At 45.9% G+C, this 20,360-nt stretch overlaps 1 protein-coding gene across 5 annotated transcripts in view; it reads right to left on the bottom strand.

The window, feature by feature from the left end:
- Nucleotides 1–20,360, bottom strand: part of LOC144829208 (aromatic-L-amino-acid decarboxylase-like) — an 833,710-nt gene that overhangs the window by 37,576 nt on the left and 775,774 nt on the right. For all 5 annotated transcript variants that reach the window (XM_078688114.1, XM_078688115.1, XM_078688113.1 and 2 more), the window contains one exon: nucleotides 9,562–9,660. In XM_078688114.1, coding sequence (XP_078544240.1) covers nucleotides 9,562–9,660 — 99 coding nt within the window. The remainder of the gene's footprint in view (nucleotides 1–9,561; nucleotides 9,661–20,360) is intronic.

Consider the following 20,360-nt stretch of genomic DNA (forward strand, 5'->3'; position numbering starts at 1 on the left):
CCCACGCACTCAGCAGGACACACCCTCGACCCCCTCTTCACAACAAGAAACTCCATCACCTTCAGCCACACCACCAAACTCCCATGGACTGATTTTCGATGCTTCCACTTCACCTTCAGAACACCCAATATCCACAGACATGGCAAGGGGCCCAGAAACTAGGGGCTCAAGCGATTGATGGCACAGCTCAAGCGCGGCTTTGGGGGGGTGCATCGACCCTCCAGCTGCTAACAGGTACACACTCACCCCATAGCACTGCCCAGAGCTGGGACTGATTGGAGGGGCTCTGAGACTGCACAGACACTGCGAGAGAGGTCACGCCACTCCTCCCTGGGCGCACAACAGGGTCCGCTCTGTGGCCGGGTGACCCGTCCACACATCGCACCTGCAAGCCACAGGCGAACAGGACCTGCTTGTCTCCCCTGTGAACCTAAGGGGGAGGCACCTGAACACCTCTGGGCCCCCCTGCCTAGGTGAGAGTCCCCCGGGAAATCATCAGCTGGGACAGTAAACACAGACCATACAGGGCACCTCACCGGGTCAATAGGGACCTCTACGCCAGGACGCTGGCCCTCCTGACATAACCTTTGTGGCGCAGTTGTTCGGCCATGGCCGCGACACGCAAGAATGGAGAGCACACACTCACGGACATGCTTCTCAAGGGTCCCAACAGGGGGGAAAAGGGTACACCTTCACCCTCCCATCCAAAACAACCAGTAGACAACGCAGATGGAATCACTTTTTAACTCTCTCCGGGAGGACTTCCACACACTTAAGCAGGAAGTAGCAGGAGAAGTGAGGGAGATATGGCGAAACGTAGACCCCTGGGGGAACGAGTGGCCGCAATTGAGGACAATGACCAAACCAGGAGTGAGGAAATGGAACACCTTCAACAAGAACTCATCTGTCTTAAGGAGCAACAGGTGGACCTCCAAGCCCATGCCGAGGACCTCAAAAATAGGTTGCGATGAAACATACGAGTCCTGGGGGTCCAATCGTCTGCAGAGGGGTCAGATGTAACACAATACCTACAGGGTCTCTCCAGGGACATACTCGGCGAAGGCCCGGACTTTGAAATTCGGATGGATCTTGCACACAGAGTGGACCCACCGCAATGTGCTGCGGCCCCTCCCCCCGAAATCCTGGCCTTTCTACCTGACTTCCCTCTGAAAGGGAAAATCCTCAAAGAAGCTAGACTGAAAGAACCACTACAGTACCAAGGTCACTCAGTGGCGCTCTTCCAGGACCTCTCTTCAATCGCACTCCAGAAGAGAAAGGCGTTAAAAGAAGTCACCTCCTTCCTAAGGGACAAAGGTGTGGCCTACTCCTGGGGCCACCCCTTCTGACTGATCTTCAAATGGAACGGAGCGTTACATCAAATGAGGTTCCTCTCATTTGAGACTTGTGACCTTCTGGGCCTCGTTCACACAGATCCTGAAGCCTCCCCGACCCAATCCCAACAATCACTAAATGGGGGTTGGCAAAGAGTGCGCAGACGGAGAACATCTGCAGCGGCGGGCCTGAAACCAGATTATGCAACTTTATCGCAGGAGAGGGCAGCGGCCGTGGATGCGGTGTACAGAGATACGTCACCTCTTGCCTAACTTGACTTACAGATGGGGACACACTTGAAGCGACTCATAGCTGGCGGGGGGCTTAATGGAGACAAGGTTGCATGCTCGCACAGGTGAATTTACCACATGCATGTGACACGGGAAGGCAGGCATTGGACTTTGAATGTTTGGTGGGGCTGTCCAGTTGGGGTTAGGGAGGGAGGGAGGGGCGTTCTGTTTGATGGTGAGGGTTGGGTTGGGAGGGGGGACTGGGGTAGGGGGTGAGGGAGGGAACCGGTGTGCCACACAGGGGGAAGATACGGGAGAGCCGCCGTATGGGGGCTTTCCCCCCATTGACCATGCAATTTTTGTGACTCAGGACACTATGTCAGACACCACATTGAAAGTAATTACCCTGAATGTGAAAGGGCTTAACAATCCCATCAAAAGATGGGCTGTTTTATCGTACCTGGAGAACTCAGGTGCATTGATCTGTTTGTTACAAGAAACGCATCTCCTTTCCAAAGACTGGCCTAGAATGCCTGACAGCACTTGACACCCCCAAGCAATCAGTGCCGGCTTTCCTGAAGGAAATGGAGGCCTTTGGGAGAGTGTCCGGCTTTAAAATGAACACAGGGAAATCCATGCTCCTTCCGCTAGGTCGTAACGCGCGTAAGCTCGAAGGTTTTCCATCGTCTTATGGGGGCCTATTATCTCACGACTCGATCCCATACCTGGGGATCACGCTGATGCCGACCAGCGAACTGACAGTTAATCAGAATTACTCAGATCTCCTCTCCCAAATACAGAGAGACCTAGGGAGATGGCAACAACAGCGATTGTCACTACTCGGGCGTGTTGCATCAGTCAAAATGTCTGTTCTACCCAAAATTCTCTACATATTCCAGACCATACCAGTGAGCCCTCCGCGAGGTACTATACGGAAATTACAAGACGCAGTGCAACATTTAATTTGGGCCGGGAACCGTCCACGGATGCGCAAGGACCTTGCCTACCGTGCTCCTGATGAGGGAGGACTGGGGATCCCTAACTTATTATTATTATTATTATTATTTATTTTTTATAGAGCGCGTAGTCACCCGGAGGTATCCCAGCGCTAAAAACAAATCCTATCTCCTGAGTACGGTGGAAAGGGAGGGGGAGAAGGGAGAGAGGACAGGGAGGACGGAACGAAAGAACAAGATAAGGGCCAAGAGTGATTCACTGTGGAAAGAGGTGGGTTTTGAGCTGTTTCCTAAAGCGGAGGTATTGAGGTTCGAGGCGCAGGACTCGGGGAAGTGTGTTCCAAAGTCGTGCAGTCTGGACTGAGAAAGGCCTTCCTCCAGATCGGGCTCTCTTGAATTTGGGGGCAACAATGAGGTTTTCTGTGTCAGAACGGAGGGGTCTTGAGGATTTGTAAGGTGTGATAAATTTCTTGAGAACAGGGGGGCCTTGATTTCGTCGTAGTTTGTGAGCCAGACACAGGGCCTTGAATTTGACCCGCTCTCTCATGGGGAGCCAGTGGAGGAGTTTTAAGGCCGGTTTGGCCGATGCTCTGGCAGGGGTATTTGTGAGAATCCGGGCCGCGGTATTCTGAATTCTCTGAAGTTTATTCAGGGTCACCTCTGGGGCGCCCAGGTATATTACGTTGCTATAATCAAGCCTCGAGATTATTAGGCCTTGAATAAGCAACTTTTGGGAGTCGGTGGGCAGGAGGGGCAGGACTTTCCGCAGTGATTTCAGAAGTCCAAAGCAGGTCCCGGCCACTTTCTTTGCCTGCACAGTGAACGAGAGGTCAGTGTCAAGCCACACTCCCAGACTCTTTACTTCCTCTCTGGGTTCGGGAAGAGGGCCCAGACAGGCTGGCCAGATGTTCGGGGACAATGTGAGTCCTTTTGGGCCAAGGAGCAGAACCTCCGTTTTTGACCCATTTAGTTTTAGGGCAGAGGTGTTCATCCAGTGATGGACCTGCGCAAGGCAATTGAATAGGTCTGCTGGTTGTTGTTTGGGGTGGGATAATGACACAACCAATTGTGTGTCGTCAGCGTAACTGACGACACTCACTCCGAATGGAGTGATGACCTCCTCCAATGTGGACATGTAGATATTAAATAATGTGGGGCTCAGGGAGGAGCACTGAGGCACGCCACAATGGAGGGGAATTTCGGAGGAGCGGGCGTTGTTCTCCCAGATTTGGTAGGTCCGTTGAGCCAGGAAAGATGTGAGCCAGGCTAAGGCGGAGCCCTCTACACCTGCTCCCTTGAGTCTTTTAATAAGGAGTCGGTGGTCGACGGTGTCGAAGGCCGCGCTTAGGTCGAGGAGGATCACTGCCACTGATCCTCCTCCGTCCAGTAGCGTTCTGGCCTCCTCAACCGCTGCTAGGAGGGCGATGTCTGTGCCCTGCCCTGGGCGAAAGCCCGTCTGGAAGCTTTTTAGTATGTTATTGACTTCCAGGAACTGGGAGAGTTTTCTATTGACCAGTTTTTCAGCAATCTTGCTGATTCCTGGGAGTAGGGAGATGGGCCTATAGTTCGCCAGGTTTTCGGGGTCGAGGGAGGTTTTTTTTAACAGAGCTTTCACGACCGCCGCCTTCCAGCTTAGGGGTACAACTCCCTGTTGGAGTGAGGTGTTAATCAGGTGAGTCACGGGGGGGATGATCGTGGGGGCTACCTTTTTAAGAATTCGGAGTGGGGCGGGATCCTTAGGGGAGCCGCTTTTTATAGATGTTAACGTGTTTTCCACTTCTTCAGTCGTAACTTGGCCCCAAGAAGAAAGACGGCAGGGTGATGAAGATTGCAGGGGATCGTATTCCTCGCCCAGGGTTGCGGAGGGAATAGACTCGAGGATTTTTAGGATTTTCCCGTGAAAGAAATCCGCCAATTGTTGGCATTTGGACTGGTCAGCTGTAGGGTCAGTGGGATGTTTAGGTCCGGGTGCTGGGGTTTTCAGAAGGTCTTTTAGGATGGCAAAGGATTCCTTGCTGGAGCATACTGCTTTCTCTATTCTCTCCTGAAAAAACGCAATTTTGGTTTTACGGATGGTGGTTTTGTAATTAAGGAGAGCAGCAGAATAGGTCTCTTTATTTATTTCCGATTTGACTTTCCTCCAGGCTCGTTCCGTTCTCTTGCACTCTTGGCGCAGGGGTTTAAGCTCTGGTGAGTACCATGGGGCCGAGGCTACTCTTTTGGGGTGTTTGAGGGAGGAGGTTTTAGGGATGAGTGCATCAAGAGAGGAGGTGATCCATTCATTGAGCTGCTCGTCAGCAATAGCAGGGTCGTTGGAGAGCTCAGGAGTGGACTCTGCTAAAGCGGCGGCCCAGTCCCCAGGTACAAGTTTATGCCACCGTCTGTCAGTGGTCTGAATTTTAGAGGTCTGAGGGTTGTTGGGGGGTGTTTCCCAGGAGATTGGGACGAGAAAGTGGTCCGTCCAGGGGAGGATCAGGGGAGGCTTAGTGGTGATGGCTGTCGCGTTAGTGAGGACGGGATCCAATAAGTGTCCCTTCTCATGGGTGGGTTCATTGTTTACCAGTCGGATATTGAGTGACGACAGGTCTTGTAGAAGGTCAGCGGCTATCCGATCTGTGGGGTCTTTCAGATGTAAGTTAAGATCGCCTAAGACGAGAAAATTGCCGACAGAGGATGCTAGTTGTGCGACTGATTCAATGAGGGCGTTAAGGAATTTTCCCGAGGGGCCCGGAGGGCGGTAGATTAGTAACCCCGACAGGGAGTGAGCTGGGGAGAATTGGATGGAGAATTGGCAGCTTTCGCAGTCCTCGATTTGAGCATCAGTAATTCTACAAGTGAGATGCTCCTTAAAGATTATGGCTACCCCCCCTCCCCTCCCTTTGGGTCTGTGTAGGGCTTGACAGAGGTACCCAGACGGCAAAGCCGTGACAATGTCCGAGTCGGTGCTGTCTGATAGCCACGTTTCCGTGAGAAAGAGCAGATCAAAGCCATGGTCTAGAATTAGCAAATTTGTTTCAATTGCATGTTTAGGGAGGGAACGGCAGTTGAGAAGTCCAATCTTAAGTCCGGGTTTTGTAGATGCAGTAGGGGATGGAGCGCAGCGCGTACAGTAGTAGAAAGGTTTACCATCGGTATGCGTATGGTGACAGGCCAAGATTGTTTTCGGTTGAAGTGCGCGGAGCATGTCTCCAGTATATACCACGCGCTCACATGGGATCTCCAGCAGCATTTCTGGGCCTGGGTCCGTCTGGGCCCGTCTGGGCCCAGACGGGCTTGCCTTTGGCGCGCCTTCGGCGCGCAAACGGCGCTCCCACTGCGCTCGTCCGCTGCGCTTCCTCCAGTGGTCCATTTTATGATGAGTGAGGGGCGAGGGTGGGCGTGGCCAGAAGGGGGCGTGGCCTCGCTGCACGCCGGGAATGGCGGCAATCAGGGGGGCGTAGGTCGGCGTTTGGGAGGCGCTGCTTCTAGTCAGCAGGCTCCCAGGGCGATAAGAAAAGCCTTTACCAGGTAGGCGAATGATTTAATACAAGTACAGCAAATAACACTCAAATGTTTAAAATGTTAAAAAGCAGCAGTTTACAAATGAGCTCCCGGCTTTCCGCCTCAGGAGTGGAGAAATGAACACCTCGCGCTTTTACTCAGCGCTCTTTGAACTAGCGAGGGTGGGCGTGGCCAGAAGGGGGCGTGGCCTCGCTGCACGCCGGGAATGGCGGCAATCAGGGGGGCGTAGGTCGGCGTTTGGGAGGCGCTGCTTCTAGTCAGCAGGCTCCCAGGGCGATAAGAAAAGCCTTTACCAGGTAGGCGAATGATTTAATACAAGTACAGCAAATAACACTCAAATGTTTAAAATGTTAAAAAGCAGCAGTTTACAAATGAGCTCCCGGCTTTCCGCCTCAGGAGTGGAGAAATGAACACCTCGCGCTTTTACTCAGCGCTCTTTGAACTAGCGAGGGTGGGCGTGGCCAGAAGGGGGCGTGGCCTCGCTGCACGCCGGGAATGGCGGCAATCAGGGGGGCGTAGGTCGGGGTTTGGGAGGCGCTGCTTCTAGTCAGCAGGCTCCCAGGGCGATAAGAAAAGCCTTTACCAGGTAGGCGAATGATTTAATACAAGTACAGCAAATAACACTCAAATGTTTAAAATGTAAACTTGCTGTGGTATTCCAAGCATCACAGCTACGTTACTTATTAGAGTGGAACCGCATCAGAGAAGAGATAGCTCTTCCAAGATAGAGCGATGGCGCAAACATCACTCTGGAAGATCCCCTTTTTGAAGAGACCTGACAGGCCGGCCTAACTCAACAAATCTCCCATTACGCGCACGGTAATGCGGAACTGGGATACGGTGGCGGTCTAGAGGGGACTCACTACCTTCCCCTCACGCCTCTATTTGACAACCCAGCCTTTGCTCCATGACTGGAAGGTTGGGCGTTCGACAGTGGCGAAATTCTGAATGCAGGTCAGCGGGCCACCTGTTTGTTCTTGATGGTTTCCTTCAATTCACCGAGATCACGGAGTTGTATGATCTACAAGCACCACAACGCTATCAATACTTTCAGATTTGGCACTGGCTGGCGCAGCCGGAAACTCGACCTCTTATCGGTATGCAACTCACGACATATGAGAAGTGGCTTTTTACTAAAAAGTCTGACCAGCTAATGATCACAGACCTCTACAAGTTGCTTAATCCACCGCCCTCCACGCAACGTTCTGCGGGCCAGAAGAGATGGGAAACTGAATTAGGGAGAAGCCTCTCTGTCATAGAATGGCAAGCCATATACTACAGGGCCCACTATACAGCCAGGAATACCGCCAGCAGGAAAGCAGCAGTTAAGATCACGACCTATTGGTACTTAACTCCAGCCAGTCTCAACAAAGTTAACCCAGACCGCAGCCCCACTTGCTGGAGGGGATGTGATGAAACAGGGACACTGACCCACCTATTGTTTGAATGCAAAGAGGTGACGGACTATTGGACAGCATTCCTTAACGATATTGACAAACATTTCAACACAGAAATTCCTCGCTTCCCAGCCTACACACTCCTAGGGCTTCCTAACGCACTCACATTCCCACTAAATTCAATAAGAGGAAAGCAGAGAGGGCTGGCTATGGGAGCTGCGTACAACACATTCTGTCGCTTTGGGAAACTCCCAGGTGTCCCACGCACACAGGTTGGTTACATAAACTTTGGTACGTAGTGGGTATGGAGAGGATTCAAGCCACCCTTACCCAATTCACAGCATCGTTCGCCACCATTTGGTGGCCCTTTCTTTCCCGCTTGGCCAAGGAATTCAACGAGGTCACGTGTCCGAAATACCTCCGCCTCCTACGGCTCACCGACACAACATTCCCAGATGAGACCCCCAATAATTAAATATACGACGGCTCTTTGACTTAGCACTTCTAAAGGGCGAGTACGCGGCACACCAGTTGGGAAGGGGGGGAGAAGGGAGGGGGTTCCAAGGGGGTAGGGGTTTAATGTGTTTTTTCCTTTTTCCTTTCCTCTTCCTCTTTTGTAATTTGCTGGAGCGGTTGGGTGTCGGACTAGTGATGCTAAGTCGAACATGCTCTCTTGGACACAATCCATCCCAGTGATCTCTAGGCATGAACACTTACTACTAGAGGTTCAGGTTAAGGTTGATTATCCCGGGGTGGACACCTGATGCTTTGAAAATTCAATAAAATAAAGTTAAACAAAAAAAAAAACTACAGACCCATCTCCCTGCTTCTGTTCCCAGCGAAAGTCATCGAGAAAACCATCAACAGCCGACTCGGCACATTCATCAAAGAGCACAACATCCTCGACTCCTCCCAATCCGGCTTCAGAAAAAAACACAGGATGGAAACCGCCCTCCTTGCCAAAACAGACAATATCCGGTACCCTACTGGGCAGAGGAGAAGCAGTAGCCCTCATCCTCCTCGACCTCTCAGCGGCGTTAGACACAGTCTTTCACCGCACCATAATATGCAGACTCCACAACGCAGGGATTCAGGCAAGGCCCTCGGCTGGATCCGCTCCTTCCTCTCCGGCAGAATGCAGTGATCAGACTCCCCCCTTTCTTCTCTGACCCTACTCCAACCACCTGCGGAGTCCTCCAGGGGTCCTCCCTCAGCCCTACGCTCTTCAACATCTACATGGCTCCGCTCTCCCCCATCGTTAGAACCTATGGACTCAACATTGTGTCATACGCTCCACCTAAGACAGACAACATTGCTCCCCATCTTTGCAAGAAAGCTCAAAACCTGGCTCTTCGATAGACCTCCTCCTTGATGGACTGGAACCTGCCCCCACCACCACTAGCACCTTGAAACCCTTACGTGTGAGTAGTCATGCTCAACAAATGCCTGATTGATTGATTGACTGTCCCGCAAGATCTAAAAATCTATGTAACTTAATGCCTGCCCTCCTTCCTTTTGATCTGCTGCTAGCGAAAACCACTATAAATGAGCTAGTTATCTAAGACACTTTAATCGCATTAAAATATCATGCGTGTGCCTCTGAAAGTTCAAGCTCAGGCAGTTAGATAACTAAACAAAATATTCACACCTGGGAGTCGAGTCAACACCCCTCTCTTGGTGATTTTCTCAAAATTCTCTGGTGACAGATGCGCTGCCAAGCCAGACCATAAAAACCCCTAGCTAAATGTAAGCTTGACTGGCACAATAAAATCCCATGAATTTCATGATTTATTCAAATAAACCTGAACAGTTTTAGAAATATTCTTAGAATATACCATACAAAATGTTATATTCAAGAAAAGTGGGACTCACTGTAGAATCTTCATGGCCATACATAGTTTACTTAAGACAGCCCTCTAATAGTGATATTTTATTTCACCAATAAGGCATGACCCAATTGATCCAATATATATCTTTTAAGTTATTTCAGTGCAGGAGACAAATGAGGAGCACTAACAAACCACATTCTTTCATTGCTCTGCCGAGAGAGCAAAACAAGATTTTTAATGTGACGACACGTTTTATAAACAATCATTGGAGTTTAAAGATTATTAAAATAATTTACAAATAATGAAATGTATTTACCTTGCGTATGAATTCCTGTAGTCCTTTCACACCATACAGCCTGAACACAAACCACAATTTCAGGGAACGGAACCTGCGGCCCTGGGGGATCTGCCAATGCTGCAAAAAATTATTATTGAGCTTTGAGTCAATGCCAATGGCTGGTTTTAGAGAGATTAAATTTTCAGATGCAAATGACAATTTCTTAGTTTATGCATATGCCAGTGCTGAAAAATAATCTTACAGATCATTTGTACACACATTCCAATGGCTGCATTTGATAATGTTATATGACGTTATAGTTTCAGATATAAAAAATGTTTTAGTTTTACATTGCACAGTGAAGCAGATTGTTTCTATTGACACAATGACATAATCAATTTGGCACATATCTCAGAAAGGATGGTGCAGTGCTGGCAGGTGGTAGCCATGGTTACTATTCATTGTTACTGACCTACGATGACAGACAGACCAACTGACCCTAAGCCATCTGATATACTGGCAGTTAAAATCTGCTTATGGGGCATGCAATTGGATGTTCATCCATCTGAATAGACTTTGCCTGCATTGGGGCATCCCCTACAGAAATTATAAACACCACCTGTCCACCAGTAGCCTGGTTTCCAATTAAAGTGCAGACTCCACACCCATAACAGTAACGCATTTTCCATCATTCTTTGAGATGTGCCCAAGGAGCACTGGCAGCCTTCTGAGCTGCAGTTCCAATTATCAAAGATGTTGCTATGAGTAGGTTTGACTTACCTAGTTATCCCTATCCTCTGGATTCCTCCATAGATTTTTACATTCACCATATGCTCATTCCAGCTATGAACGTACCACAATCTGTAAGTTTTAGTTCAGATTGAATTGAGAACTTATGTTTGAATTCTTCTGATGCTCAGCTGTATAATCAATGCAAATTTAAAATATGAATCAGTGATCACAAGAGAATTCCAGTTTTCACATACCTATGTCAGAGGTTCAAAAAGACAGACTGTAGCATTTCTATTGGCGCTTTCTGCATTTCACAGTCCCTCATGCTGATTGTCAATTAGTCATAAGGAATATTTCAACACTAAAATATGGAGTGCGATGCCAACAAATAATAACAGAGTCCATTGAGGTAGGGTAATTGCAGACCTCATTCTCACAAATAAAGAAAAATATAAGCAAGCATTTATACATTGGTGGAATGCCCACTGAATTGGTAGTGGCTCTCGCCTCCACCCACAAGTGGGGGAGCACCTGCCATAATTAGAACCCTCTCCCATGATGTTGGGGATCATTTTGACAAATGTGCTCCCTCAGTTGCAGTGTGAGCATTTTCTTTAAATCATTCATCCCTCCTGCCACCCTGCTTGGCACTCAGTTGGTATTTCATTTTTGTTTTGCATAAATAAGCCTCAAACACAGAGGTTTATTTGTTCAAAACACAATAAAAATGGCCCTGATGCACAGGATGAATTGTCACTGAATGTGTGGGATACTATTTATGTTTCCAGCTTTAGACCACCAGGCAAGGCAATGTGATCCCAGGAGGAAATGTATGCCTTGGGCCTCCTTATCTAAGGTGGAGCTTTCAAATCCTTGATCAAGTGGCTTTGTGGCAGATGGGCCACCAAGTAATAGGTTTATGATGACAGACTATGGTGGAGGTCCTGCTCTGCCAAGACCGGAACAAGTCCCTTACAGTATTCCAGGCAGTAGGGTGGTTGTATGAGAAAAACACATTTGTAGAATTCCAATTGAGAAAAACTATTTAACCTAAAATGTTTAATAAAATGTTTATGATAAATGGCTTGACAATTTGCTCACAACAAATTTGTGCAATATCTTTTATTTTGCGCTTGCATTTGAAACAGTTTGTTTAAATGCTTACACATGTGCCCTTTTCCTTTTTGACCCCGTCCCCTCTCTTCCACTGCACAGTTGTTCTCAATTATGCTCTTGACCTACTTTTGAGCATATTCTTCTTTTTAACCACCTTTTTTACTACTGCTCCTTTTTGCTCATTCAGTTTGTCTCCTCTTCCTCCCTTCTGCCTTATTTCTTCATTTACTCAAGACAGTTCTGGGGGCAGTGGAGTAGACAGTCCAAAGTCATATTTCCTATTACTGCCTATTCACCCTTATTTTTTTCTCTTCCGTGTCTCCAAATCTATTTCCACAATTTTTGTGTTTCTTTTTTCAATATACAAATGGTGACCCATTATCCTGTACATATCTTGGGGCTTTTACCTCCCTTCCACACTCTTCTGCCAATCTCTTTCCATACCTCGTTCATATCCCTGCTCCTTCCTTTTCCTTATCTAATTTCCTTTTACCTTTGTACAAATTCTACGTTTTTTTTTTAAGGTTTATTGTTTGAAATTGAAAACTGATTACTACAGCTCAAATTTATGATAAAACAGGAGTAGTCAGTTAGACATTCCTTAAACATTTGTAGAGATTTAAAAAAGGTTAACATTTGTTAAAATGATTTATTTTTTAAGCAGGAATGTTTGGATAAACAATTGTAATAGTGACCAGGGAAACCTTAACACAATGTGTTTACCAAAATAATATTTAATTATTTTTAATATTTTACGTTTTAGAAAAAAATTGAAAATATTTTTGCAACATTTTGAACTGTCTAATTAGTGTTTTGTGACTAGCAAATGGCTTTATTAATTTCTACCTAAACTATCTGCAGGTACTATATATCCTATGTCTAAGTTAGAGACTGGTCAGATTGTGATATTTGGCTGTGGAAGTGCCAGGCTATATTTTCTTCTTTTGTATCATTTATTGGTGTTGACACAACACAAACAATATCTTATATTCAAAATATAAGAATTCAATGAAATGGGTATTGAGTTTTAAGCAAGCTTTGAACTGCCAGTTAAAAATGTCTAAGCTATTGTATTATGCTTAGTACCAAAAGCAAGGCGGTGAGGACAAAAAAAGTGCGCACTATAGTCACTGTTTAGTACTTTTCTTCAAAGATTCCAAAGAAGACGCTCAACTCTCCGTAGCCCACCACTCCTGGCCACAAACCTCAAAATCAAATCACAAAAATGCAAAGGAACGTCTTATAGTAATGTCCATATCAACAATTTATTATTGTATTTCTTCAGCAAACGGTCAGCAGGCCAAGTTCCAATAAATTATTCAAATTTTTATTCCGAAATTGCTGCAGATGGCTGGGGGGTCGCGTAACTATTAAGCATGGAGGAGTCTCGTTCGTTATTGGAATTATACTGTTGGGCTCATAAAAAGCTTACAATTATTTTTCTAAATTAGATTTGTTGGTCAAATAACCAAAATGCTCACATTTTGAAAAAGAGTACTTTCAAACAGTACGTGCGAGTGTTACAAAGTTGAACCTTCTAGTTTTATAAGTTCTAACATATTGGGTGCACTTCAAAAGGTGATTGTAGTTGAACACCATGTTAACATTGTTATTCTTGGCTTCGTTGGTTAAACTGTTTAACAATGTCTTTCAGATATATTTAAAATGTAAATTTGTGAAATATTTTGCAAACTGATCGGATGTCTTTGATGAGTGAAAGTGGGTAATGCACCTTAATGGTGACCCTATTCGATCCGTAGTAATCAATACACGGTTTTAGCACTAAAAACGTCATTAGGACAAAGAAGAGAGGCTCTCCACCAGGGGATGTTGACCAGACAATCTGGCCATTCTGTAGGTTTTTATCCAGATATTCCTGCAGAACCAGTTTCTCAAGCTGGGAAAGAAAATGTATCCTTCCATATGGAATTAAGGCTCCAGGTATGGCCTGAATGGCACAGTCCAAAACCCTACGAGGAGAGAGAGACACACAGAAGTAGGCTTCTGGGAGTCATCAAGAAAATCATGATAAGCCATAGGTTGGGAATGGGCAAAGTCTGGACTATAGTGGAATTAGACTGGACTTCAGAAAGTTCTTGTGTCACTGGGGCTCAATAGCTCCCGCTCAAGAAACAATTGTCCCTACAGAACGCAGAGGAAAGAGAGGCAACCCATCTCCCAACTGATGTATGGGTTTTGTCATTCCAGCTAGGATATTCCAAGCACGTTGGCATAGTTAGGAGATGTGATTAAATCAAAGGCAACCATCTCTTCATGTTTCCACTACAAAGAGACGATTGCCAATACTCCACTCAAAACTTTAATGAGGCATTTGATGTATTTTGGCTTCAATTTTATTGGTACTCCATTAAGAATTTATGTGCTGTTTTTATCCTCTAAAACAAATCTCTTTTTTAATAAAAAATTAAGCCTTTGAGTACGTTTAGCAGCCAAAGATGGGACACAATTGATCCGCTTGGAATCTCAGAATTCCAGAGAGGACAATATCTTGAGTAACCATCTTGATCAGAATTACAGCAGATTTTGTAATGGGAGCCACAGTGTGTGAAACAACATCAGAGCAATAGACATTAATGTATTATGTATTGCTTTCTATGGCTGCTATAATATCTAATGGATGGAGCTCTGCTTACTGTCAGGGATTGGCTATGTCACCCTGATAGTCACTCCGAGGATGACAGTGCACAAAGAAGCCTGCTGCAAGACTCTACAAGTACCCTGGGTTTCTGAGGTGCATCCAAGGAGAAAGAATGTTGTGCTGGATGTTTTCCACTGGCCTGGCTCGCTACCACTTGGTTAGTACACTACTAGTAAGTGTGCAGAAAGGGATAATTCCTACTCAAGGTACTGTGAGGACCCTGCCACTGGTTCAGCGCTATAACTCGTAGACCGCCAACCCATCCATCAATCCAGCCAGCATGACAAGTGCCTGATAGTCCAAGGGCTGCACAGATTGCCTACTGAGGCTTTCTGATGGGTACATGCATGAGACGGAACCTTGCTGTTGGGCTTTCTCCTCCTGGTCTGGCTGTCTATTCCATGGCTGCTATAAGAAGTGGATATTGTCGTGGGCATGTTTCTTTGATTCTGGACATAAATCTCGGAAGTTAAAAATATGGGGACAAAATTATGACTTGGAAAAAACAGAAGACAAAAACCTTGTAAACTTGTACAAATAAGTGGAAGTGTTTGGTATGGTGTTATTTCTGTGATTATGGTTAAAAATGGGGATGGGCTTTGGGTTACATTTAGGGTTTGGGTAAGCGCTATATTAAGGGTTAATTGAAGCGTTAGGTTTCTTGTAAGGGTAAAAGTTAGAGTAAGGGGTATGTAAAGGGTTAATGATGGGGTATAAAATAGGGTTTGGGATAGTGATAAGGATAGGGTTGCAGCAAGTGTAGGAATAGCTGGGGAGTGAGTGGAAAGCAAATGGGAAGTTTTACTGTGAGGGACAGTTGTGGAGGTGGGTATTTCAAGGTCTCCTCTGCTTTGAAGAAAAAAAGAGGAAAAAGGAAATCTGATATGTATATCAGATTTCACAAATATAATGCATCAAGGGCTATTGAAACATAACACTAGCAACAGATGTCCAATTTTATGACTCCAAAGATGAAACCTCCAACATTAATACCAAAATAATTTTTTCAAAAAACTTAACAAGGAATTATTATTTTATAACATGCCAATCTTCTGCCCAGAGCTTTTTTCAAATATCCTTCATTAATTTATCCTCGTAATTTGTAGCCACAAGGTGTAAGACCCATTTAATTATTGACACCATAGGGAACTTTCTTATTCTCAAAACCTATTTTTCGGCACCTTTAGTTTGCATATTGACTAGTGTAGGAAATTGCCACTTTTGTAAGTTCAGCCCCACACTTTGTTCCCTCAATGCTGATGATTATGACTGAAAGTGCACAGTAGCTTGCTAACCCGGCCTCAGTGTTCTCTCCCTAATTATGATGTATGTAAATTGGCAACCCCAATTGGCAAGGCCGTTAACCGCCTTATAAGTCCCTGGTAAGGGGTACCAGGGGTACCCATGGCATGACAGTTAAAGGGTTCACCAGGGCTTGAAGCATTGATTGTGCCACCCTGAAAACAGATGACAGTAGTCTTGCCATTTAAAAGTGAATGAGAGGTGCAAACTGCTCAAACTCGACTGTGCCCCACCATGAGTGGCAAGGTCACAGCATTATTTTTAATATATGTCAGTCACCCCTAAGGTAGGCCTTCTGAGCACGGGAGGCAGGGTGCATTATATTTAAGGTGTGAACATATACGTGCAAGCGTATATGTTCCTATAGTAGCCTCTTTCTATTAAGGGCTACTAAAAGTGTCCAGGGGCCATAGGTTAACATGGGCTGGCACCCGGGCACCTTGAGGTTGCCAGCTCCATTTTGATCCCACTGAAAAGTGTCATGTTTGGTATCAAACAACTTGTCTCATCAAATCGGACTTCTTCACAGAGTCAAGATTTAATGTGGTAAGCCCCCAGGTGGCAACCTTAGTAGTTGCACACCTGATTGCCCCAGCCTTTCCTGTGCCCAGGCTGAAAGCCTGCAGCTGCTGCCACCAAGACAGGATTTGGACCCCAAGCTAGGAGGTGTGAACACTCCCAGAAGTCAGAAACAAAGGCCTAAATGGGAAGCAGTGACACTTCCCTTCCTGTTAGGATGGCTACTGAAGTGGTACATCAAGGGATTGTGCTTCAAAGCTCACACTGCCTCTGATATGCATCCAGGCTGCCCCTAAAGGAGAAAAGAGCAACCCTCTTGCCCCTAGGCACATTTCTTCCAGGGCAGGTGGAACCATTAGGTAGTCAGGAGGTGCACATCCACAGAGGCTAGCCACAACCCTAGGGTGGGCTACCTGGTGTTTACAGCTAAGGATTGTTTCTGCCATTTTTAAAAGTGGCATTCTAGAGGGTTCTGGGTTGCAAAGGTGCCCCTCCCTCCCGAATTAGGGGCAAATTAGTCTCTGGGGCTAGTAGTCCATTAGCTACTTGCACCCACAATCTTAACGCCCCTTAATCTAGGATTTAAGGGGCACTCCTGACACTAGAACCTCAGATCTGAATTGCATGCAAAAACAAAGGACAAAGAAGAGATCCAAATCTGTGACTTCAGGACCTGCACAAAGCAAAGGCACACTACTCCTAGCCTGTGGCAACCACCCTGCAACTGCATGGATGCAACTCATCTCGGACCAAAGACTGGTTCCCCAGGAAAGAAGAACCCCTCTGAGAGCCAAAGGCAACCCCAGAACTCCTATAGACTAGAGGTACTAAACCCCTGCAGCACCCAGGTAAAGCACACTCCTGGAACCAAAGAATTGCTGGCCATTGGGGCTGCCAAGGGATCGCCCAAAAGTAAATGGTCTAGTGCATTGTGGAATACATAATCCTGAACTCTAGAAAGTTTCAGGTGGCTACCATATTCCCCCAGACTCCAGTACATCAAAAAAATAACAAGACTGAGCTCGCGACTGCCAAGACTTGTTGGTGGTCAGTCCAGCTACCATTACCTTTTTTGGACATTGTGCTTCAAGGGAACCTCACAGCATCTTCAACTCATCACCTCAGTGACACAGTTATTGAGTTTTTGCATGCATATCCGCACCAGCACAGTCTCAGTGGTAAACCAGCAAAACCGTGGCTCAAGCTTCAGCACCAGGGACAGCCTGTACAACTCTGCTCACGGGCCCAACAAGCCAGATAAAATTCAACTGACTGCTGTGGCTTGGTCCTGGTACCCGCATCCTCTTACCCTCCAGTGGATTCCATTGGACTTGACCTGCAAGTGACTGATTGTCACTGGTGATTTTCTCTTTTGACTGCAACGTTAAAGTTTTGAAGTAGTGAATTGCACTGATTTATTTTACCTTCTATAATCCATCCCTACGTTATACTCCTCCGATTGTGATCATTTTGATGTCTTAATTTATATAAAAATCTGTTCTATTTTTATAAATTGGCGTTGAATTTCTTTCAAGTCATGTCAATAACTTTATTGTTCATGTTGGTGCAATAAAATGCTTAATACATACTCTCCTAGTAAACCCTGACTGCTCTGTTTCACACTACCAGGACTGTGCTAGGTAATTATTATTGAGGATCCACAGGACCTATTTGGGGTATTGTGAGAGTATTGCATAGTGAAACCCAACCCGCCTCACTACATATTATTCAACTTTCGTTCAATTAGCATCAGTGCAGCTGTTTTTTCTTAGGTCCCAGAAGGGTTGATCTCTCAATGTGTTCATATCTTTCTACTGAAAGAGATTTCTGAAATATGTGATTTAAAGCATATTATTTTTGAATTGTTAGATATGAGCCTCTTGGGTCTTTGGAAAGAACTGCATAAGAAAATATCTATCTTTATTAGAATAGATGAAGCTCTCTCAACAAAACATTAACATAAACTGATCGACGCATGACTACAAAGTTTTGAGGTGAATATGCATTCCATTGGAGTAAGTGAGATACAAAGATGATGCAGTGCACATACAAGGATGGTGTGCAGCCCTTTTGAGAGCAACAATTCCAACACTTGCCTAGGAGACATTGCAAAGCAAGAGTGGTTAGTATTCTGTAGTGTTCCCAGCATAATTTATACTAAAACTGGTTCAAAGTAAAATTTCTTGTGTTTTTTGACTGTGCTCATTTAATCATTAAAATGTTGGACTTAGTACTGCAGGGGTGAGGCATAGGTGGCAGTTGAAAATTAGCAGTGAGGTGCTGGTGAAAGGAGTGCTGGGAACCAGGAGCTGCACATTAGATGGCAATAACCCTTAAGAGGTCTACTATGAGTAGCCCTTGGAGGACTCATGATTTGGAGTTACCCAGCAGCTGTTTTAGGGATGAGCTGCTGAACAGGATTTGTTGTTGCGGAGAAGATAGTAGGGAAAGCTACAGTGATGTCCGGTTGACAGGTGATGCACCTTGGGCAGATTGGCAAGCAGGTAGGTCCCAGTCTCCTCTCAGTTCTCTGGGTACTTTTTGGCTGAAAGTGTTCTAAGTCATCAATTTTTGATGTGGGCTATCTAGACAACATTAGCAGCACTTCCAAGTGGCCTGGACTGCATAGGCACCACTTGGAGGGTCCGGATTCGCTCAGGTTGTGTCCAAGTGCAGGTTCAAGATAGTTTGAGTATTTTCTGTCTCTTAGGATCTAATCAGAAGACCAGCCAACTAGCCCTGGAGTTACTCTCGTAATCTTGGGTTCAAGCAGAAAAGCAGGTCTCAATCAGCAGGGTAGTCCTCTGATGGCACATGAAGACCTCAGGCAGCAAGGCCATCCTCTTGGAGGAGAAAGGCAGTCCTATGAAGTACATAGCAGGCCACAGGTAGCAAGGCAGTCCTTTGAGAGTCCTACACAGATCTAGAAGTGAACTGAAGAGTGGGCCTAAGATGTAGCTGGCCTTTGTGTATTTGTCACTGACAGTAACACAAAGGAGTAGTAGGTGTTGTCAGTATGGGCCATCCTAGCAAGATGCGAGGAGAGGAGCTGTGCACACCTCCACTTGCACTTCCAAGGAGCTGCCCTGCCTCAGCATACACACACAAAGAACTTCACATTTGCCTTTTGGGCCTCCAAACATATTGCGCCAGGCAGGGAAGCAGGAAATTCCAGACACATTTATGAGGGAAAACTCCTGAAGCTTCTTCCACTTAAAAGCTTGCTCTTGCAGTCTAGCAACTACTTTATACAGATGTATACAGTATATATATTCACAATATCTTAACAACACTATATCGTGGTGTGAGTATCAACCTACGAAAATATTACTTCCACCATACCAACTGCCAACATATCATCAAAGTGTAGTGAGACCCCGCCTCCTGTTCTTACAATAAATGTCGGAATTTGTAAAGCGCACAGCTACCTCCACCGGAGGTGTCCTGGCGCTGTCCGTATACCGCTTAGGAACCCTTCCTGGTTTCCCTGGGAAATGTCCACTCCTGGGCACCCCCCAGGTGCAGCCAGGCATCCCAGCGCTTTTGGGGCCGTTGTGGAGTTTAAGCAAGCTATTGCCCAGAGTTGCAGAGTGGGACCCATGATTAGAATATGCACCAAGGCGAGAAACCAGGTCCGAGGAAATTGAGCCCAAGACCTGCCGAGACGGGAATTGAACCCTGGTCCCGGGCCAGACCCCTGCATCAGGGTCTGCCGCTCTAACCTTTGAGCCACACTTCTCCTACAATCTAGTGCCAATAAGTACAAATAGGAACAGTTCTTCAAGTCTCTGGCTGGCAACGGGTCTAGTGGGCAGTAAGAGTATACTACAAGAAACGTGCAGCTTGAAATAGCACTGTTATATTAAGATTATTAGTATTGCAGTCATCATAGTGTGTTAGAAGAAAGAGACAAGGAGACTATCTGTAGGTGTACTGCAAATGCTATCAGTCACACACTTCTTCTTCAGGTGCCAGTGGTGCAGCAACAATACAAGTACTAGGACAATTAAAACATTCAGCCCCATAAGCCATTCATGTACAGAAAAGAAATTCATAATTCGTTAAACAGAAAAAAAGAAATAGCGTTATGTATAGATACTGGTAAGAAACTAAAATTTGCAGTTGAGCCTAAAACATGGGAAAGTAAAACAAGCGAAAGGCTATAAAAGGCTTTTGCTGTTTGCTATAAAGTGGATCCTAAAATTTCAGTTTTTGCAACCTTAGCTTCGGTGTAGGTATGACTTGGCGATTTAGATGCGAAGGAGAAGCAGAATAAACAAGGCAGCTATTCACAATCTGAGTTCACAATCAGATGGTTTTCACTTTATCTCTGAGGGTCTCTAGGGGGCTTCCATTTCTTCATCCCATATGGATACAATCATGTTTGGTATTGTGCCCTGGAATATGAAATCTTCTTATAAAATCAAAATAATTTCAGCAAACCAGGACTTGCCCTGATTTGTCCTTCAACTAGATCACTACCCTATTGCTTAAGACATCCCAAAGTTCT

This window comes from Lissotriton helveticus, chromosome 4_1, assembly GCF_964261635.1.
Source record: "Lissotriton helveticus chromosome 4_1, aLisHel1.1, whole genome shotgun sequence".
NCBI classification, from domain to species: Eukaryota; Metazoa; Chordata; class Amphibia; order Caudata; family Salamandridae; genus Lissotriton; species Lissotriton helveticus.